The sequence below is a fragment of the Pipra filicauda genome, unplaced genomic scaffold (genome assembly GCF_003945595.2).
Source record: "Pipra filicauda isolate LSUMZ 115617 unplaced genomic scaffold, ASM394559v2 scaffold75_size2874737_pilon, whole genome shotgun sequence".
Classification (NCBI taxonomy): Eukaryota; Metazoa; Chordata; class Aves; order Passeriformes; family Pipridae; genus Pipra; species Pipra filicauda.
In genome coordinates, this window is record NW_024104931.1 from 36432 (window position 1) to 59967 (window position 23536).

Below are 23536 nucleotides of genomic sequence, written 5' to 3' on the forward strand. Positions count from 1 at the left end.
GCTTTGACCAAAGTCAGTAGAATTGTTCCCATTCAATTACACCCTAAACCTGCAACAGGATTTGTTAAGGAGTAAAAAGTCAAAGCCAATGCAATTGATGTGCAATGGGTTTTTATGATGCACAGTCAATAATTACTATTTTCCTTTTTTTTCTGGAAGGCCTAATTTCAGAATCAGGGGAAAATTCAGTGCCAAATACCTATTTCAAAAGGGCCAATTCTGCAATAAGTACTCAAACTAAACATTCAAAATCTGGTTCAGACCAGCCTCTGTGCCACTAGTGATACCTAAAGTGCATGAAGATTGCGGCATCAGAGTTGTATGAGTAAGGGCCAACAATGACAGAAGGAAACAAATAAAGAGCATTCAGAAGGAAAACAGTGCCTAGCAATGCCTTCAAAAATCCTCTCCTCCCTGTTCTTCTGTAGTTAGTATTAAACAAAATCCTCCCTGGCTGATCAAGTCAAACTCATGTCTGAAAATAATTCTGCCTATCCCGCATCTTGATAATGGTCATGTAAATAATTTTATTTCTTTATCTGTGACTATGGAGAACTAAAAATGCAGAACTTTTCTGTCTATCAGGCCAGTAGGATACTGACCACTTTCCCCCTCAAACAGTTCCAGAAATGAAAGCTGAGACACAAATGGGAAGGACCTGCAGTCTCAGTTTTTTTCACCACTACTGATCATATACTCTAATTAAGACTTACCTCCACACATTTTTCCCATATTTACAGATAGCTGTTCAGTCTATGGAAGATCGAAAAGCTGCAATGTACTGTACAGTATCTATATTCCCTCTGATCTAATTAGAACCCCCCATCTTTTTAGCCATAGTTTTATTACCTGTGTACTAGCACAATATGATGTTTTTATTTCCATTGGTAGAGGGAATACTGAGTTCTTTTTTCATCCTTCATAGTCTCCCCCAGATAAAATACTAGTTTCACTTAATTTAGTGGACTTTTTTTCACAACTGGACCAACATATCATACATTTTATCTAGAGAACTTTAAAACAATCTACATATTTTAGTAATTTTAGGTTTTACAACAGAAATAAAGTAACCACATCTAGATTTATTCCCCTCCTCTTGCATGAAAGTCTTTGTGGGAATTCTGAAAAACTACAAAACATACAGCAACACTGATCTGGATGTGGCCAGTATATCCAGAGCTGTTTCTCAGTTCTCATAGTCTGTATGAGTCTGCTGGTGTTTGAGCTGTAGGGTAAAATTTAGGAGTCTTGGCCATGCCTACAGAACACATGAAGATCTCTGCTCTCACAGTCCAGCCCTCTGATTTCCCCTAGAGCTTGGAGACTAGGAGCAGGATTACAGAAGCTAAAACAGGAACTGCTGGCTACTAAAATGCATACTGACACATCAGGCATGCCCACAGCCCTCAAGGCTTACTCTCAGACTTTACAGTAGTGATTGCCATTATTCATTCAGACAGAAAAATATTAGTTTGTGTAGACTATTCCTTGGGCTACTTACACACTGCACAGCTCTTTATTTTCTCAGTTATTCGTGTGTTTGATTTCAGAAGCAGCAGTAACAAAACAAAGGCACTTGGGGGAAATGAGGGCTTAGCATCCTGTGGACAAGTGGGTTTCACAGGATGAGAAGCATGTTAAATATATGCTTTGACCTATAACACCTTACAACCCCCAAAAACTGCTTGACATGAAAGAGAGAATGATACAAAATATTGGGGAAGAAATGCACAGCATGATAATAAAACAGGAAAACAGTTAAAAATTAAAGAAGTTCCATCTGAATAGTGGTTTAAAACTTTTGTTTCTCAGCACACACTATTTGAAAGATTGAAGGGAACAGAGAAAGTCTCCCATGCCTTGAATAGATGCTAATAAACTTTGGGCTCAAAGTAAGGTTCTGTATGTATAAAAACCAGGACTTGCCTTTAATATCCAGTGGTGCATGACATACCATGACAAACCTCTTTGGACATATCTAAATAAGTTTGGATCACTTTTCAAGTATATCTCCTTATATCATGGCTTAGTTCACTTTTATTCCCATTCCAGAGTGTTGTCCAAGTGCAGAAACTGAATACATGCCCCAGGGGCACACCTTGTGTATCATCACCACAAACAGGCACTAAATCAGTGTATCATATTTGCACTAGTCCGAAATTTAAAATAAGTCACAATGTGACATCCAGACCTGAGCACTAACTCTTTCACGCTACCTACCTATAGATATTTGTCTGCACTATTTGCTGTTGTAAACTTGGCTTCAGACATCACTTTTTGCAAGCTTTAGCAAATGCCGATAAAATGAAAGAGGTTACTGAAGTGGTTCTGGCTTCTGCCAGTGAGGGGAGATGAGAAAAGAGGAGAGAGAAAAAAGGGAGAGGGAGACACAAGGTCAGAGGCAGAAGGAGTCCTACCAGCATGGCTCATAGACACTGCCAGAGTGATGCTATGAAGCTCTCAGAAAAGTTGGGGGAGACAGTGGAAAGGCACAAGCTTTATCCCACTACCAAAGGATGAGTTCTGAATGGAGCCAAAATGTATGTGGGTCATTCTTAATATAGGAAAGTAAACATGGGTGCTCCTTATAATAATTTTTTTTTCTTTGCATACACTCTTGCTCATTCAATAGATCAAGTCTGAACATCTTCTAACCAAATGCATATACTTACAAACTGCCTTCTTTCCTGTATTTCATTCATATATTACCACACTCAGCTTGCATTCTGAGATGATATAAGGTATATTATTGATTGTGACACAGAGATAAAACAGCCATTTACCATCACTGCCTGCTTCATGACCTTCACGTAGTCACCTTCTCCTTAGATAGTATTGGAAATTGCAAAATGCCTTTCCTGTCTGAAAATTACAGCAATTGTGTAAAGAAGATGGTAGATATCAGGATGGAAGTGAAAAAAATTTGTGTTTTGTGTGTCAAAAAAAGATGAAATGCATAGGCGATAAATTAAAAACAGGAACTTTGAGTTTTAAATAGAGGTGAACATAAAATTATTGAAAAACATGGACACTTACGTTGGGCAAACGGCCTGTGGAAATGACTAATAGTACCTTCACTTAAGACATACAGATGAGTTTTCAGCCTCCATGAAGTTTCCCTTTGAGCCCCGTCCACACTGTGAGGCAGTGATGTGAATGATAGTTTATTGTTTCATGCCATGTCATGGTTTAACCCCAACCAGCAACTAAGCACCACACAGCTGCTCACTCACCCCCCATCCCTTCAGTGGGGAGGAGAATCGAGTAAAAAAAAAAGTAAACCTTGTGGGTTGAGATAAAAACAGTTTAATAATTGAAAGAAAACATAATAATAATAATAATAATAATAATAATCATGGCAATGATTGTAAGGAAAAGAAGAGAGAGTGAAAGGAGCAAAATCCAAGAACAAGAGATGCACAGTGCAATTGCTCACCACCCACTGACTGACATCCAGCCTGCCCCCAAGCAGTGATTGGCATCTCCTGGCTAACTCTCCCAGTCTATATACTGAGCATGGCATTTTATGGTATGGAACATCCCTTTGGACAGTTTGGTCAGCTGTCCTGGCCAGGCTCCCTCCCAGCTTTTTGTGCAGCTCCTCACTGGCAGAGCATGAGACACTGAAAAATCCTCAACTTAAGGTAAGCACCACTTAGCAACATCTAAAACGTTGGTGTGCTACCAATGTTATTCTCCCACTGAATCCAAAAATACAGCACTGTATGCTTTTGCAGTAGCATTGGTGACTACCCAAAGCACAGGATATGAGAATACCAAAGATAACAGATTAAAAAAAAAAAAAAAGAAATTTCTGAAATATTTGCAGTGACTGTTAGATGCACAAAATAATGTTCCTCAGAGATGCACAAGTGTAACAGATAACCAAAGTTAACTCAAGGATTGTGCTTGTCTTCAGTCAGTCTTGTGCAGTTGCACTTGAACTTCAGGCAACACAAACTAGACCTGTGCTGTCACTTTATGACATGTACTGCTACTTCAGTTGTTAGTAGCCATATTTCCCTTTAGTTGGGTGTTATCGTTTCCATTATAAAACTAGTTTCCCATTACTCTCAAGTAAAAAGAAAAATTACACATCATAATATACTGAAATATCAATTTTTAACAAGATTTACCATGAATTAAATGATTGTTTGCTGTATAAATATTTCTCAGGAGGTTGAGAAGTGATCAGTCAGGAAGATCTATATAATTTATTCATATGACCTTTAAATGAAAACTCACACTCTAAGAACTCTTTCCACAACCTAGATAAAGTGAGTGATAAAATTCAACTGGGTGCCATACAACAGCTATGGTTATCCTACAAATTTACTTTGTTCTCTGCAATCGTAGCAATACTTCCTGATTTGTTTAAAGTTATTTGCATGCAAACAGCACCGCCCTTTGTCCCCAGCCCACTCTGTTCATAATTGATCACTCCTCATTTTGCTCTTACATTTAGTGCAATATTTATACTCTGTCTGTATCTAGGTCTGCCAAAATACTTAGCACTGGCAAAGAGTATCCAACCAGCACACGTTTAAATGTAAAAATTACTGTAAAGAGTCTGGTGAAGACTAATAACTGAGTCATTTCAAAATTAGGCTGACAAAGCACCAGAGAATAGTATCTGCTGTAGGGAAAGGCTTCACTAAAAGAGAAGAGCAGAAAACCTAATACCTTTTTCTTCAATTAGCTTTTGTAATAATTATTTTCAATTACTTACCCTTGCTGATGGCCACAATCCAGCACAATGGAAGTCACAAATGTCACAGGTGCTTTTATTTAAATAGTCATGAAAAATTTCAAGGAGCTGCATTCATCAAATTATTGACAAACTTTACTTTTAAAGACATTTTTCAAGTCCAAAATTTTTCAATGGATTTGCATGTTCTTTGAATGTGTATTTCCATCTCTGCTTGAATGACAAAAAATTTCCATTCTTCTTGTAACTTGTATGAATAAAACTCTTTAAGGATTAAGTCGTTCTGCAAAACAGAGATCTTATAGTGAGTTACTCATACCACAAGAAAAAATTCAAAGACCCCAAAGATTACACAACTGGGAATCAGTAAAATTATAGCAATGCTTAAAAAGAAGCATGAACAGAGTATTAAAAATTGTATAGAATTGTCCACAAAATTAAAACTGTGGCTATACAACACACTTGGCATGGGGATTATGGCATGAATTTGTGAATAAATTGCAAGGTCATCCCATCATAAAGGGTTTCTGGCATTTCCATTTACCAATGACAATTTTAACAAGTTTTCAGTTACTTTCCTGTCATTATCACCTCTTACAATGGAAAGATAACAGGTAAGTCTACTCTACAAGTTAAATAAAAGTGTGTAAAATTTTCTTCAGGTAAATGGATGAGTCTGTCTTGGTTTTAACAGTTTTGCCCAGCTACTTGTAAGTGATTTGAGGCATTTTATCCTGCACAGGAACACAAAGTAAAGGAAACTGCTGCAAATGACACCATAATTTGTCACCAGGTGAAATGGTTTTTGAGATTATCTTTGTGTGAAGCTTAACTAAATTATTTCCAATTTTTTTGTTTAAATACAGTGATATCTATGAAACATCTTGAAGTGCTGCAATTTTATACAAAGACAACAAATCAAATTCTCTTAAATCCCTGAGAAACTTCATGACCATTTCTCTGAAGAATATACTGTTTCCCTGTAAGACAAATCTCCACAGTCAGATCTGCAGATCTGCATGGAATGGTTTTCACCAGGATCAAGACAGCTGACGCACACAAATTGCAAACCAGCAGCTATTTTATTGCTCATAAAGTGCTTTGGGCTAGCTGGGCTTCTGAATGTTGCCCCCCAAAAATGTAACTGGACCCTAATTTTCTCTTCAAGATATACATCTATAATTATACAAGTCTTTCCAAGGAGACATAATTATAGGTGAAATCACTTCTGACACCAGTATTGTAACTTGAACTGTAGATTATTTCAGATGCCCGTGACATCTGTAGGTGTTGAATCACTATCCCACATTTCTATCCCTTTAGAGAAACACCAGACCTTGAGTCTGGTGTATTGTTATGCTGTAATAAGGACTAGCAAACAAGTCATAAATATTCTGCTCCAGAATGGAATACATACTGTGAAACCTCAGAGAGAAGGCTCAGTTAACATAATGATCCATGCTCAGGGAAGTAAATAGAAATATGGCAATTTTCACTAAATTAAGAAATAACCTTCCGCTTTGGAAAATGCCCCTACTTCCAAGTAAGAAATATAGCATACAGTTTTCCTGCTTATGAGTATTTGCTTAGTTTATGCCCTTTGAAGTGATGAGACTGGTTGCCTTACTTCTTTTTTAAACACCAGGTTTTATTTATATTGGAATATGCATTATAGCGTAGAACAAGGAAGTATTGTTTAGGAAGCATGACTCCTCAGATACTCTTTATCCAGCTAAAACAACATATTCAACTGTCTCATTCTTTTCAAATATTCAAGTTAATCAAGCAGTATAAAGATTTTATATACAATTATCTGCCCTGATCCAGAGGCATTTTAGCTAGGCATGATGAAAATCTGCTAAATACAGTTTGTCCTGGGCTATGTTTACAGACAAAACTTACTCAGTAGCACTTTGGCTGCACCTTCCACTGATGACAGTTGTCACCAAGCAACTTTTTGAAGGCAGGCAAGGGTTGAAAACTGAGATTCCAACCACTAACACTGGTTAATTACCAGTAAACAGAACAATTCAGATTTGGAAGAGTATGTCTCAGATCTGAATTGGGCACAGTATTATATCTTGTTTGGGACTGTGCTGTCAGTACATATGTTCAGACCTCAAATTTCCCGAAAAAAAAATAATGACACAAAGGAGTTTGTTGTATGACTTCTGGATAATTGATTTCAATAATGGTACTCTTTGTCAGTTATAAACTACTACAGTAGAAAATGTGATGAAGCAGGAAGAATTGCAATGTAACAGATTTTGTCAGCCATCTGATTTTAACCTTTTCAGCAGCTAAATCTGAAACAAATGCATCTGGATCAAGACACAAAGATTCATTTATGTGTTCTCTAAGTAACAGCTTGACTCTGATGAATCTGGTTTAAAACATCTGTTTTTACAGAATAGATGTTAATTTCTCAATTAATTGTAAAGTTCAAAAGACAAAATTTTCCTTTGGGAAGAAAATGCTTTCTAACATACCGTTATAATAAATAACTTCCATCTGTCTATGTGCGCTGCATTTTTTAATCATAGTTAAAATTGATGTAAAGTTTAAGCACTCTGTTAAAAGTAAAATGATAACCAGAATCATGACATCTAAGATACAATAGCTGTATTAAAAGTGAGACACTTAAAAATATGTTGATGTTCTAATAAGAACTTAAATTCTCTGCTGATTCACAGCACATCCGGTGGTATCAGTCATAAAACAAGAACAGAATTTACATCTGAGTGGTTCAAGCAGCACGAAATTTTCCATCTTAATCAAAAGATCATGAAAAATATATGACTTCCAAAAATACGTAATTGAAATGGGTGCTGAAAGATTTTTAACAAAACTGTAACAGATTACAATTCAATTGATTATCCAAATTATATGATATTTTGCTATTTTGTAGAAATAAATGGTTGTAAAAGAGTGTTCACTCATCAATTTCTCAGCAAGATTTATGAAACATTTTGTTTGAATGGTGCACAGGGCGCCTACAGTTTGAATAGAAGACACTTTACTGAATTAGTCAGTGAGATCTCATTGAAATGACTCAGCCCACAAAAACTCTTTTGAATTTGCTGAAGCTTCACAGTGTATACAAGTTAGAGCAGTTTCACGGGCTACCACATCATTGCTGTGCTGTAAAGTTGTAAGATACTAAAGACAACTATCCTTATACTGTCTCAGGTTTAAATATTTAATAAATTACCATAGGCTTCCTCTTAAGTGTCATGACTGTTTTCTTTTTCTTACCGCAATACTTAAGACACAATGACATGAGGTGAAATGTGTCTTGGCAGAGAGAAAATACATCATCTACCACTGGTACTCCCCCTTGTACCCCTACTGCACCTGGAGCTATGGGCTTCTTGTCTCTCTTAACCCTAACTCTAACCCCAGGAAGGGCCTAGGCCTTAGCCCTAGACTTCCCAGCATGGCCCAGAAGTAAGAATTTTTTGGGAGATAATTATTTTTCCTCCCTTCCATGGGAGGCAGATGTTGCTACAAAAATGGGCTATTGGAAAGTATCTACTTATGTCTTAGGCCAACCTGCAGACTGTTCACCCTTTTGTGACAGGTGGATCATAAACACAAGCTTAGAGCTCTGGTCTACTCTTTACAAAGTCCCTAGGTAAAAGAATGTACTGTAACAAAAATAAATTTTCTAGTCATATTTCCGCATTGGAGTTGGTTTGTATCTACTTTAAAGTTGAATTTCTTCTCTAAAGGAGCTTTTGATTGTCAGAATTATGCCAATGTCAGTATTTACAACGGCAGCATATCATTCTTGGGATAATAAAATGCATTATTTTACATTCTGTCCAATCAAGCATTCCTACTTTATCAAATAATTGAGGTTAGAAGTACATGCTTTTGGGTCTTGAGCAATATTGAGCATTGCTAAGATCAGTAGCTACAATTTCTCAGTAAATTAATACCTATAAACTTTGTTACAGGAATTGATCTAAGTGACTAAGCAGGCACTCCAACAATTCCTTTTTGGGAAATGATATCATTCTCTCATATGAATGAAATTTTCCATACCCAGAGAAAACTTCAGTGAATGGAAATATAGACATCCTCAAACCTTTTGATATGCTATAGCATATAACTATGCCTGTGATGGCATTTTGGTTTTTTCTGGGCATGTATGTCAAGCAGGTATGTGTGTGATGCCTAATGAGGCTAGTACTGTTGCAGGAATTACAATTTATAGGTAATTTATTTTGAATCATCGCAGTTAGAAAGAACACTATGCCCACATCTACTTCAACAGAAGAGCTTTTACTTCTGGATGCATGGCATGGCCAAATACAAGCATGGCAAAGTAATGTGAAATGGGCCACAGCATGAGTAAAATGTCTAAAATGCCTCCACGAGTGACTGTGTGTTTATATGTATGCAAATATCATGGAGGGCAATGCAGGCAAGAACTGAAATTTTGTGGTGATGATGCCACTACTAATAGTTTCAAAACCAATTCAGCTGAATTTACATAACTGCAGAGATTTGAGCAGGGTCATATAGCACAAATGCAAGTAAAGATTTTTCATGGTGTAAATATAAATATTTTTTGTCACTGTATGCTGGAAGGTCTGATGCCAACACATCAGAATATACAACCTCTAACCCCCCAAATATAAGTATGAATTTTCTAAAAAAATTTGTATGACATGCTGAAGTGCTCTAACATCTGGCTAAAGCACTTGTATACAGCAACAGTCTTAGGAATGGCAAGATCATTTGCAAAGGCTTCTCAACAAATGCACTTCTACATTAGAGTATAAATACAAAAAGTCCTCAAAAGTCACAGAGAGTATCATCCAAATAGAACTTGCGTGCAATTACTAAAAACTGAATAAGGTTATTTTTGTAATGTGTAGGGGTGTATATATACATCTATATGGATTCACAATCTGCTCTTTAAACACAGAAGAAAAAGGAACAGCTTGGTAAGGGTCATGCAAAAGTATGTATGTGCTGAATGTAATACCCTTGACAAGGCGTCATAGAGCGCATGCTTGTCATATTGGAGTGCCTAGGTGTACATTGACTGAAGGTGATGACTGACGTGAGGAAAGTCATACAGTCAGAGAGGTTACATATGTGTTGGAATAGATGCTGATGGCGTTAAGGGATATAGGGATATATAAGGTGCTAGAGAGAATAAATTCCTGATGAGGGGTTGTAACAAATTGAAGGTAATGCTGCATGTATCTGCATATTAAAGTGGTGGGTAGTGATAATACGCATAATTGTGATGGTGGGCAGACAGTGATAACAAGATCTGTGAACAGTAGGAGGTGATGGGTATGCCTGGTAAAATGAGTAGGTTGTAAGGATGCATGTGTGATGCTGAATCTAGTGGTGCTATAGGGAGCATATAGCAGCATATGCATTGTGGTGATATTTGTGTGATGTGGACCTGCTGTTCTTGGCAAAAGTAGGTGGTGCTCATAGGCGAGAGTTTATGTGAAGAGGTGGGTTGTTACCCATACAGGTATGGTATGCTCACACATATAAGGGGCTACAGCCAACAGAATAAGGAAGCAATATCTGAGTATTTTGTATGTATACCTGTGCTGAGGGAGTGTTGATGCAGTGAGCAAGTGTGAAGGTGTGTTTACTAGTGAGTAACCATGTCTGGTTAATACAGAATGGTCAGGTGGTAGTGGTACAGGAAAGATGATTAAGTGATTATGTAAAAGTATGCAAGGACAGACTGTATACACAGAACAATAGCATATAGGGAGATATAAGACAAATTTCCCAGAAGGAGAGGTGTGTGGGAAGGTTGTTAAAAACAACCTTTTTTTAAAAACAGGAAAGCATGCTCACCAGGGCACAGAGATGCAGTATTAGGACTATCTGCAGGTGTTCATGTGTATTTGGAACTGGTGGTAGAGATGAAGCATATAAGGCACCAGTGTCTGCCTAGATTTGACAATATGAGCAACTATAGGCGTATAGTTACCCTGGGCTCAGGGTGTATGTACAAAACAGCACAGTACAGATCAACGTGTAGAAGTAGTTTTTGTGTTAGTATAGAATAAGTAATTTATGTAGTGATGGCTATGTATTTGTAGAAGCAGTGAATGACTGGAAAGGTGCCTATGGTTTGTGTCACTGTGTAGTGCTGAGAAGGGTTTATAGCCTCACCTTGTGTGGATACAATCCTATCAGGGATATGCATATGTTTTAAGTACAATATTAAAAGAGGGGGCTGTAGCAGTGGTGAGGCAGCATGTGATGGTTGAGCTTAAAGTGATCCTGTGAGTGGAAGCAGTATGTGAGGGGATACAAGAGTGGACAGATGCTTGGTTTGCATACCAGCATAGGATGGTCTTGGCACCATCGTGGTGTAAATAGTGATGGCACGCTGTAGTGTGCAAACTGATCAGTGTACTGTTGGATGTGACGGACAGAGGCATGTACTGGGGTGTCAGAATGGGGTGTGGTGGGCATTTTCAGGACAGTGTGGAGAGGGGTAGGTCTGTAAAGTATTGGATGCTGCTCATGTGTGATTTCTGGTGGTGATGGTAGGATAGCACAATGCAGATGGCATGGAGTTGCATGGTGGTAGGAGGCATGGACAGTGCTTTGTGCATAGGTTTGAAGGTTATGTAGTTTGTCATAGTGCCGTGCCTGGTGGCAGCACTATGGAGTGGGCAATGTGCTTGGTGCAGTGACAGAGAGGGTTACAGCAGCTGCATAGGCATGAGGTGTGCCTGCCCAGGTAACGCTGCTCACCCACCCATGATTCAGGCCTTCCTCTTAAAGGAGAAAGGATGGACCCTTTGACTGCAGTGCCCCTGGCCTGGACCTAGGTGCCATGAAGGAGGAGGAGAGGATGGTGATCAGCAGGAGAGGGGATTGGTGCGGGGTGGGGGAAAGAATACTGGAGGGGACAGCAGTGCGGGGTCGGGGGGCATTGCACGGTGGGGGGCAGTGGGGATAGGGGACAGGCTGCACTCCAGCAGCCCTGGACCTGCCAGAGCTGCGAACAGTCGGAGGGCGGGATGGGAGGCGGGCGAGGGGAGTAGGTGGGTGGGGGGTTGGAAGGGACACCCACTTACGTCTCCTCACGCATTTTTTTTCTCTTTCCCTCCTCCTTTCCTTAGCTGGTGACGCGCCTCTGCTATTAATCATTCACCAGCCGGGGAACAGCAATTGCCGCCGCTCGAAGCGAGCGACGCCGGCAGCCGCCTCCCTCCCGATGCCCGCGCCCCGCAGCCGCCGCGCCGGGAGCCCTGCCGGGATGATGCCGAACCCAGCCGACGGCGGGGGCCTGCTGCTCTGAGACGGGGCGGGGGGTCCGGGCAAAGGATGCTCCCCAATGGCACCTGCCCCAGGCTTCCGGGTGGTGCAGGCAGCGACAGCGGCGGCAGCGACAGCGGCGGCAGCGACAGCGGCGACAGCGGTGGCAGCGGAGACAGCGGCGCCTCGGGAGAGGCGGCGGCGAGGGGCATGGACTCGGGCGGCAGGAACTCCTCTGGCGCCCCGAACAGCACCCTGAGTGAGTCTCAGGGCAGCGCCATCCTCATCTCATTCATCTACTCCGTAGTGTGCTTGGTGGGGCTGTGTGGCAACTCCATGGTCATCTATGTGATCCTACGTTATGCCAAGATGAAGACGGCCACCAACATCTACATCCTCAACCTGGCCATCGCAGACGAGCTGCTGATGCTCAGCGTCCCTTTTCTGGTTACCTCCACCCTGCTGCACCACTGGCCCTTTGGCTCACTACTCTGCCGCCTGGTGCTCAGTGTGGATGCCATCAACATGTTCACCAGCATCTACTGCCTGACCGTGCTCAGTGTGGACCGTTATATTGCTGTGGTGCACCCCATCAAGGCGGCTAGGTACCGCCGGCCCACTGTGGCTAAGATGGTCAATCTGGGTGTCTGGGTGCTTTCCATCCTCATCATCCTGCCCATCATCATCTTCTCCAACACAGCAGCCAACAGTGATGGAACGGTGGCTTGCAACATGCTCATGCCAGAGCCCACCCAGAGGTGGCTGGTGGTCTTTGTGATCTACACTTTTCTGATGGGCTTCTTGCTGCCTGTAGTGGCCATCTGCCTCTGCTACATCCTCATCATTGCCAAGATGCGCATGGTGGCCCTGAAGGCTGGCTGGCAGCAACGCAAGCGCTCAGAACGCAAGATCACCCTCATGGTCATGATGGTGGTGATGGTCTTTGTCATCTGTTGGATGCCCTTCTACATTGTGCAGCTGGTCAATGTCTTTGTAGAGCAGGATGATGCCACCATCAGCCAGCTCTCTGTCATCTTGGGCTATGCTAACAGCTGTGCCAACCCTATCCTCTATGGCTTTCTCTCAGACAACTTCAAGCGGTCCTTCCAGCGGCTGCTCTGCCTCAGTTGGATGGACAATGCTGCAGAGGAACCCATCGACTACTATGCCACTGCCCTCAAGAGCAGGGCATACAGTGTGGAGGACTTTCCCCCAGACAACTTGGAGTCAGGGAGCATGTACAGGAATGGCACTTGCACCTCCAGGATTACCACCCTCTGAGGAAAAATTCCTACCCCCCAGCTCCCCTACGCCCCCCAGGTGGAGGGTGAGCAAGGGCAGGGCTGTGGCATGGGGAGCTGGGAGAGAGGGGATTTCAGTCCTGCCTACCAACAGCAGTGTTAGGCACAAGAAAGAGCAAAGAAAATCCCACATCCTTGATCTGCTGCCCCCTCAACTCAGGGAGGCACCAAGGCTGCCTCCCTTGAGAATGAGTGTATTCACTGATGCTTTGACACCCATTTAGCAAATTGTGGCTCTCATGGGTTAACTTAGGGTCCGGCAGCCTGAGCTTTGCCACCCCTCTCTGTGTCTGACAAATGGCTGTACAGATGACTCTCCCACCACCTTTTGTACAGGCTGCCCTTCCCCTTGGCTTGTGGGACCCTCCAGGCCACTGAGTCGAGCCTGCCTCCGTCAAGCCCCAGCATCCAGGCTCAGATTCCCTCGGACTGAAAATGACCCTGCTCAACATCTGTCGGTATGTGCCTCCCCCATCAGAGGTTAGAAATACTGGAAAATGTCCCCACAACGCACATCTTGCCCTCCCCCAGGAAGGAGCAAGTAGCCTCTCTCTGCACCTACCCTTCCCTTCCCCTGGAATAAAATAGAAAGCAGGAAGGAAAAAGTCCCCTAGAAAATAAGCAGCATAGTCATGGAGCTGTTTTTTGCTTTGCAGACAGCTTCCACCTCACTGGGGGTTTGACTCTCTGTGCTATGCTCAGTGAAAGCAGAGCAGAAAAGGTCTTGGGAAAAAAATCTGATTATTGCTGTGCTTCACAGCTGCATGGCAGGTTGCTGACAGTGGGAGATAAACAGTTCTGTGGCTCACAGGGAGCAGAGCACTGAGCCAGGAGTTGGAATGCCAAACTGGGAAATGTTTGAATGCATCCATACATACAATAAAGTGTTCTAATAATGAAGTTTAAAGACAGCGCTAGACTGTGAAGCTGCTGTCTTGCACCTGCTCTGTCAGCTGCAAAACAGCAATGAAGGGAGCCGAGACAGTTTTTGAATGACCTGGGTGGCTGCAAAGTCACTTTAGCCTACATGGAAAAAGAGGGATCCGTTTTAAAATCTCCATCTGGATCTGAAATAAATACTTGACAGAAAAAGTAGCTGTTTGGTAATAGCTATTACCCTAGCTCCAGTTTCTTCTGTTGCACTAAAAAATATAAAATGAGTTTCATATGTTGACAATGTAATATACTGATCCAGAGTTTCTCAACGTTTCATTTCTGAGAATTCTTGTTTTTAGTGTGTGCCAGATGTCCTCTTGTTTGATTTTTTATTTTATTCTTGTCACTGTGTTGTGAATGTGTTTTTCTGAAGCAATTTGTACTTATGTCTGTGGTGGCTACTCGCAAGGTTGCATTTAAAATCGGTGATGCTCAAGAAGGCTCCTTTTCAGATAAAAACATTGTCATTTTTCCTAACTCTTTCATCTACATTGTCTCCCCCCAAAAAACCCTCTTTTGAGTTTTCTCTCTTCCCCTCTTATGACAGAACAATTTTCATATAGACAAATGAAGCTTTCTTTGATAAATGACAGCTGATTAAACAAAACCTTCTGTCCCTGCTCCCTCTTATCCCAGACATAAGAATCAGTACAGACTGTGTTGAAACAAGCAGCTATGTTTTTTCTTTCCACCACCTATGCTAACAGTGTCACGCAGTGGCAAGTGTCCCAGTAGCTGTGACAAATCACTTCTCTAGCACAATACTGTGGTTGTATTAATTATAACTACTGGCAATCTGATGCAAAAGATTGGAAAAAAGCTCTAGTAGCAGCATACCCATAGCATTGTAGATGTAGCTACAGTGCTTAAGTACAGTGTTAAATGTAAGGCTGACAGTTAAGGTATCTAGGATTTTTGGTGGTGGACTTACTACAGGTTTTTGTTAAATTATACCCTTTAACTTTTCTCAGCAGCAAAAAGCAGGATACTACTTTTAGGTACTGTGTCATGAATGTATAAATTTAATATTTCAAAGTTATCTGATTCAAAGTCCATAAAAATGAGAGAAAAAAATCCTAATTCACCTCAGTGGACTGTGAGTCAGTTCCTTTGAGTTTAAAAACTGTTGATGTGGAAACTGTTACATCCTTATTAAAATATTTCGTGATAAGCTTTTACAATTGTACAGTTTCTTTTATTTCACAGTGGATGTTACTTAAAGAAAACATGCAAATATTAATTTTGGTAATGTTTTACATGTATGTATGGAGAAATAAGGATGAAATCTCTTTATAAGCTTCATATTTTATTTAACTTTTCCCAGAAATCAAACATCTGTCAAAACAGTAAAATGCCCCATGATACTCTTGTTGGCCCTTTGTAAGGCTTCACTTAAATTCTCACTCATAATATCTTCAAAATGGTATAAATCTCATAATCTCACGTGATCTTTTTCACCCAGGCATATTCTTATGTATGGTCAGATAAAAAGAGTCAGTCGACTTTCTACTATTGAATTTGTTTAAGGTCAAACACAAATGAAGCAAAAGCTAAAAAGTATTAAGATTCGTACCCCATAATCACTTTTGATGAAAAGTTCAACCGGGTTTTGTTCTTTTATTTTTTTTTCTTTTTCCTGTAAACAAGGTTGTGATGGATGACTGCACACCTACTAGCATATGCACTTTAATTTCAGTTCCCCAGGCAGATCGCAGAGGCGGGGTGTTCGCAGCGGTGGTGTGTGCCTCAGTAGGTGGCAGGCTTGCGCTAATTCACTCCCAACCACTACCCCTATGATTACTGGCTAAAACGTCCTGTGTGGTTTCAGCTGGAAAGAAAACCTGTTTATCCCAAACTAACAGTTCTTCCTGTTATTCTTCACCCTTGGAGATGTGATCAACAGCAGTAAATCACTCTTAATTTAGCTAGAAAGAAAGTTGGTTCATTCTGTGTTATTATTCTAAACAAAACTACCAGGAAGAAAAAAAGTTGTCCTCCTGAAATAATGTGTACCAGAAAACAAACAGAACTCTTTAATGCTTTCCAACTGAGAAATAAGAGTATTCAGATTTCATATGGAAATTATTTTACCTAATGCTTAATTCACTGAAGAGTACAATGATGTATTTTTTTGTGACATTTTGACTCTACAGCTATAACATCATTTATCTGCAAGTAGGTAAACTGTAATTTGTAACCAGTAGTATGTTTTTTGCTTTTTCCCCATAAGTTTTAGGCCAAAATCCAGATTACTTTTGTTCTTGTTTAGCCTGAGACCGATACCCAGCAGAGGGACAGCTCTGAACAGTATCTAGTGAACAGACTAGACTATTTCCTGTGGCACATATAAGGGAGAGTGATCTTCACATGGAACACACATCAGGTGCCTCTACAGCCTTTTCTCACTCAAAGGGGGGTGGCATAGGAAATTATTCTCCTTTCTCACCAGGATTTCCAGCACAGCAGAGAAGATGACACATCTCATAATCATGGGGCTGACTGTTACGCGTAGTTAGTGGGTTTGAACAAGACTGGTCACAGAGGCACTTTATACTTGAGCTGTGGATGAAAAAAGTGATGGCCACATACAGATATTCTGCCTCTTCAGGTGGTCCCTACATCAGAGAACATCACGCAGTGTATGCTTTCTTGGCATTCAACACTTAAAGAACCCATCTGATTTCTTCAGAGAGAAGGAGAATCAGGTTTCTGAATGTGACTAAAGAATTTCTGAAATGCCAGGTTTCCAGGGTATCAGAACAAAATAAAAGGCTTTCTGGTTGTTTCTGAAAAACTAAAAGTCTTCATTTCTAATATATGTGGCATGCTTTATTAACATTGACTATTCACTGTATTTAAACCAGTTTCCAAAAATCAGAATCTTAACTTTAAATACCAAACTAAATCTTACTAAAATAAGATAACTCAGTGATGTTGTACATTCATAAGATCTGTAAGATTTGACTTTACTCTGCTATATTTCCAGAACAACCATGACAATTAATGTCTTATAACCCTGATTAAAAAAAAAATCCAAGAAAAATGATTTTTAAAAGTCAGAAGAAATTAGCCAACAAAGAAGCATCGATCCAATGTTCTAGACTCAGTGATTGCAGCCCCTGGGAAACTTACTTGACACTAGGGCCTACAGACAATGTGAATTATGAATCTCTAGAGGAGAATAAAATATTTCTACTGAATCGTGTATTCAGCACTTCCATCCTCTTCAACACAGTCTTATTGGGCTGATAGCTGCAGGCTAAGCCACAGGAAGAAAGGATAATTTACTAATTAGATTTCTCTCTAAGAATAATGCTTTTAGATATTACATTTTGTATACAGAAATGGCAAAAAAATAGGTGAATAAGAGAGTATTTCAAAGTATATCACTGGACAAACCTAGCACAATTTTGACAAGAAAGATATTTTTCAATAAAAGGTAACTATGCCCACTCCCTTCCAACTTTGTTTCTCCAAAAGCCTATAATCTGATTTTGGCAAAGCAGTAAGCAGCTATGAAGCAGACACAGCGAGGTGCTGTATCCCATCTGAGATATATAGGGTTTTTGTCCAGTCTGGATGGAATTCATTTGTCATTATATGATTATCATGTCTATATGTGTAGAGTCACCAAGAAACAATATAAATGTACAGAAAATCTATTCTACTCTCCCTTCCCCTCCCACCCTGAAAAGTCTTTTCTATACAGATTCTTGCACTGTGTAATATGACTGAGGGTTGCTCTGTGGGTTCTTGAGCTTCCTAACTAGAAAGACTCAAATAATGCACAGCATAGGGGAGTTGTAGGACAGATAACCATTACCAGATTTATGACTTGGGACCTGCTGATCACCATGATGAGCACTGGAATTGGACTGTATTGACGCTGCTTACCTTGTTGGTGATGGTGCTGTTCTCAGTGTACATGTGAACCCTACCAACCCAGGGGGAAACTGTGAACTTCTGCAAGGATGCTGTAATGCACCGCATTTCATAAAGCTGAACAGTGCTGAGCAATGCTGGTGCCACTGCCAACAGACTGAGTAAAGCCACAAGTTCAATTCATTCACACAGCACTTGAAAGTACTTAAATTCACAACAGCAAGCTCAAGTGATTGCTGGTCAACTGGAGTGGCTCAAAACATGGCAAAGCTGTAGAAAGCAAGAACATGTGAATGTATACACACACGCTTCCTTCTTGTATAATATATAAGCATCCTATTTCTTCAGTTATCTAATATGTGACAGGATGAATTAGAATGTATATTGGTTATAAAGGAATTAATGATAATCAGAATTCAGATTCCAGTTGCTTGACAGGTATTTAGGCAATAGTAAGTCTCTGTTTTGTTAATTCTGCTATGGAGGTAAGTCCATGGTTGGAGCTGATAGAAGGAGATCTTGGAGAAAAAAAATTGACTAGTGTTTGATTTAGAACTGGAGCAGCTATATTTGGAGATATCGCTTCAATGTTCAGAAAGTTTGGAGCTTTCTAGGACTCACTGCCAGCTGCAATTGCCCAGCACTTCAGGAAATAACTATCCATGACTACTATATGGACCAAGCACATCCTTCCACAGTTAGGTTAAGAAAAACATTTCCATCTGAGGTCTAAATCAGGAAACTAATGCAGGCTATGATTATGGTCTTTTCACTATTTAGTTAGGTTAAATATGTTACAATACATTGTAAATGTATACAAAAGTGCATTATCTATCAGAGTACCAGCTAAGGGCTGGGGATCTTACCACTTTCTGGTTTCTGTTAAAAACAGACAGATGGATCTTGCCCCCTTACCCAAGTCAATGAAAGGCAAGTCATGGATAAAAGAAAAATTTGAAAAGCATTGCTTTATTGAATAGAAAATCAATACCTATACATTGAGTTTATTTTCCCAAAACTGTAGGAAAATTATTTTGTATATGATTTGGTCACAGAAAGGAAAAAGACACTTTTAGAAGGGAAACTGACAGTACAATACCCTAAAGAAGCCTTTTAAAGGAACTTCGTATATCTTCATGAAATCTAGAACAACTTTGATATCAAAACATGCTTATGGTCTTATGACTTGTATTTTCTATACCATTTTGTATTCTTTCTACAAAATTGAGTGTTTTCATGAGAAAAGTTGCTTGTTTACTCACTGAAGACTCTTGGCTACTGTCGGTAACTGATTTCAATCATGTCTTGAACAGCTACAGTCTGTGGTTCGTGCCTGAGCTTTATACAAATTACACAAATCATAAGAGCAAATGAACAAATGAAAGAAAATTTAATTAAATGAAAGATAAGAAACACAGAGAATGGATTCATTGAAGCACAATATATATTTTAATTTTTATGCTAGTAGCTGTTAACTAATATCATAATGAGTCCAGAAGAAATTGAATCTGATCTGCTACTTATACAGGATTCTACAAAATCCTCAACAGTTATCTGGGAAGAAAAGTGCTCTCAAACACTCGTATGGAAAGAGGTTATGTGTGTGAGGGACAGGTGGGGTTTTAATTGTCCCTGTTGTTATTCCTGTCATTTATGGTGGAAAAGAAAGTGGAAGGCTTGCAGGGCTTTATGGGATATCATAAAAGAACAGGCAAAACATTCAAGATATATTCATATCAGGGCAAAAGATACATAATTAATTTCATTGTGTAGGGTACAACAAATACATAAACTCCCAACTCACTAAAAAATATGAAATTCTGCTTTTTACGTCAGCTGCTATTTTCAAAGCTGGCTGTTCTTTCTGAAGGTTAGAAAGTATATAAGCATTTTTTCTAAGAATTAAATAATAATTTAAGTACTTTTTGGGATTACTAGAAACACTGGAAAACAAAGCAGAAATAGAGAAATAATATATTTTTTTTAATGTTAATTTATTTTGGATTTTTCAAATGCCTTGAATGTCAAGGATTTTTCTTCCTTTTATCATTAAAACAGAGAAAAAGACCGAAGAAATTTTTGCTCAACACCAACCATATTGACAAGAAAGAAATGGAATACAGAAGCATTTTCACTGCTCTTTCAATGTCACAAAAAAATTTACAGACTTTCTTACTTCAAAAGCATCCTCAGTGCAATGACTTGGAAAACTATTTTCCATAAGAGAAAAAAACCAAACTCTCAAGAATGAAAAGGAATGTTCATGCATTCCTCTCCATGGACCTTGAAACTCTGAACTTAGCTTAGCATGAAGGCATAGGGTTACATTGCCAAAACCTAATCTACGGAGGATTGAAAGTTTCAGTGTACTCATTCAAGAACCTTTCATTAGAACTGAGAGCTAATTCAAAATAAGCAAGAAAATAAACTCCATAAGCAGGGAAAAAAATCTCCTGATACATTCATATTTGTAGAAAAATACCTCAGTCGTATTTGCACTGAAATAGATTTTAAAGTCCAAAGAAAGTCTTCTCCTGACCAGACATAACTTTGCTCCAAGAAACTATTCCCACAATCTCAAATTTTACTAAGAAAGAATATTCTCTATAAATGTATAACAATATATGCTTACGTTAAATTTTAATTTTTTAAAGAAGACTAGGCATTTAAACCTAAGTCCTTGTCTTTTACTGCAGCAAAGTTAACTTTAAATGGCAAGCCAGTAGGAAATTCTTGTAAGAGATCTAAACTGGGTTTACAGAATTGCAGCGGATATTAACAGCATGAGTGAGGTCAATTTATTTAAAAGTAATGAAATCTTCCTCGTTAGTACATGTCAGAAGTAGAGGTAAGTAAAAGAGAACTTGTGATGCAAAAGTTTTGGATATCTAGTAATATAATGCCATAAACCCCATAGGGGAGAACTGACCATAATGCACATTGTATAATATTAATAGGTGGATGCTCATGTTGTATATTATCTTCATACTCCTTTAAGCTTCAGAATTTACAGAAGAATGAAAACCAAGCTTGTTTTACTTAGGAAGACTAATGCATAGTGTTCTTATAATTACTTATTCTCTTAGGATATTAGAATTGCTTCAAATGGACCAGAATCTGCATCATCATCTCAGTGGCTGGGTATAATTGAAAGGCAATCAATTCACTTGCAGTGCCACCAGTAACACTGCAGAGTTGGGAAGGTTATTGCCATGAAATCTAGGAGGCTTGTGTACTGACAAAAAGCTGCATGCACTGCTTACACATCATTCAGTACTTGCTCAGAGAGAGAAGAATTTAAACACAAACGTATTGGGTTGAAGTTCTTCACAAATTGCTCCAGTGTGGGTCCTTCCCATGGGGTTCTGTTTCTTCCTTCAGGAACAGACTGCTCCAGCATGGGTCCCCCATGAGGTCAAAAGTCCTGCCAGCAACACTGCTAAGCATGGGCTCCTCTCTCCACAGGTTCACAGAGCACCTGCTCTAGGATGGGCTCCTCCGTGGGCTGCAGGTGGATATCGGTTCCACATGGACCTCCATGGGCTGCAAGGGGACAGCCTAGCTCACAAGCTGCAGGAAAATCTCTGCTCCAGTACATGGAGCACTTTCTCCCCCTCCTTCTTCACTAACCTTGGTGTCTGCAGAGTTGTTTCTCTCATATATTCTCACTTCTCTTGGCTGCAATTGCTTCTGTGAAGCTTCTTCCTCCCTTCTGAAATGGCTGCTACCACTGCCAGTGATTGATGGCTTGGCCACAGCCAGCAGTTAGCTCTGTTGGAGATGGGGGAATCTTCTAGCAGCTTCTCACAGAAGCCTCACCTGTAGCTGCCCCAATACCAAAACCCTGCCACACAAACTCGAAGAAGGGAGTCTGTATATAAATTAAGAAGGATGATAAAAAGAAATAAAAGGAGCAGCTAAAGGGTAAAAGCTTGCAGGTGGCACCAGGACTATTTACTGATATTACAGGTTCAGATTAAACATTTATTACCTATCAAAAGAAGATATTAGAAGAGCTCTTTCCCCTCAAAAAGCCTAAAAGGTTAAACAATATATGACAGAAAAGGACGTAATTTAAAGTTGAAGCCATGTGCAAATAACAAAAACGGAACAAAAGGTGAACTTTAGCAAATAAACAATAGCATTTTAAAGCAGGCCGAAAATCGATTATTTGAGGAACAATTGTATAAACACACAGCAACTACCAATGCTAAATCCAGTAGAGCAGGAAACCAACCACCGTACTTGCTGCTGATGAGTGATGATTGTATTTCGGAGTGTTTCTGGAAGAAAGAGCCATGCAGAAAAAGCCATGAAATCTTATTGCCTCTGTTTATTATAGACTATTTTTTTTCTTTTCACTGTGAGGAGACCTGCTGAAGGCCCTCAGGGTTCTGTCCTAGGAATTGTCCAGGTCAAATTTCTTATAAATTATTTGGAAAAAAATCTTATAAAATATCAACACAGTTCTCTGAAATTGTCCAAACAAGAAAATGGTTATGTTTTAAACTTCTAAAAACCAGAAAATACTGTTAAGCCATCGTAGAAAACTATACTGCACTAACATCTCCAAAAGTTTCTAAATACAGATTTTACAAGGAATCTAATAGTATACAAAGAGCTGCAAAAAAAGGATAAAAAAACATTTAGTTCCATAGAATTATTTCTGGAAAAGAAGAAACTAATTAGACTTCTCAACTTGCGATAGAGATGAATAAAGGACTGTATGGCAAAGGTATGGGAAATCAAGATGACGAACTGGTCTACTTTTTGATGTGACTGGTTGGATGCCAAAACTAATAAATCAACTCCAAATTCTGTTAGACAAATTGATGGAAATTTACGAAGCCTGACATGAACTCACTCTTCAACTCAAAGTCTTTCAACCTTAGAATACCCAGGAGAAGTGTCACTTACAGATGTCAGATTTCCTATTCTATTTCCTAAAGCATTTGCTGTTCTGGTGGAGACATCACAAACTTAGATAATTTTTAATCTCACTCAAACTATCTGTATTTATGCTCCCATGTTATGTTCCGGGGAACAGTGTATACCATTCTTATCAGTCCAAAACACAAGCCCTGCTGGTTACATTCCAAAAACAAAACCATGCTTTTCTGACATGTTATAGCCTATGTGCTGTTCCTGGCTTAATGACTGAAAATGTTCATTTGTTTACAAACCACCACATTTTGAGTAACACCTGAAAAAATATGCAGCAAGAGGATGGTTAGGATGGATACATCCTGGTAAAGATGCCTGTCTTTCTTATCTCTCCCTCCTCAGCTCATCCTCTCCCTGGACCTGCAGGCTTCTTGCTACTTACATTATCCATAAAATACATAATAGTATTGTTTTCCCAGCATTCTGACTCAAAATGCATAAGGACTGGCAGGTAGGAGGAGGGAAAGGACATAATACATGCAGGACCACCACTATGTCTCTGCCT

At 39.6% G+C, this 23536-nt stretch overlaps 1 protein-coding gene across 1 annotated transcript; it reads left to right on the forward strand.

The window, feature by feature from the left end:
• Nucleotides 1-11828: 11828 nt before the first annotated feature.
• Nucleotides 11829-15381, forward strand: SSTR1 (somatostatin receptor 1). Its single transcript, XM_027720195.2, has one exon. It carries the CDS (start codon nt 12038-12040, stop codon nt 13247-13249), a length of 1212 nt encoding a protein of 403 aa, XP_027575996.1. The 5' UTR covers nt 11829-12037; the 3' UTR covers nt 13250-15381.
• The last annotated feature ends 8155 nt before the right edge of the window (nt 15382-23536 follow it).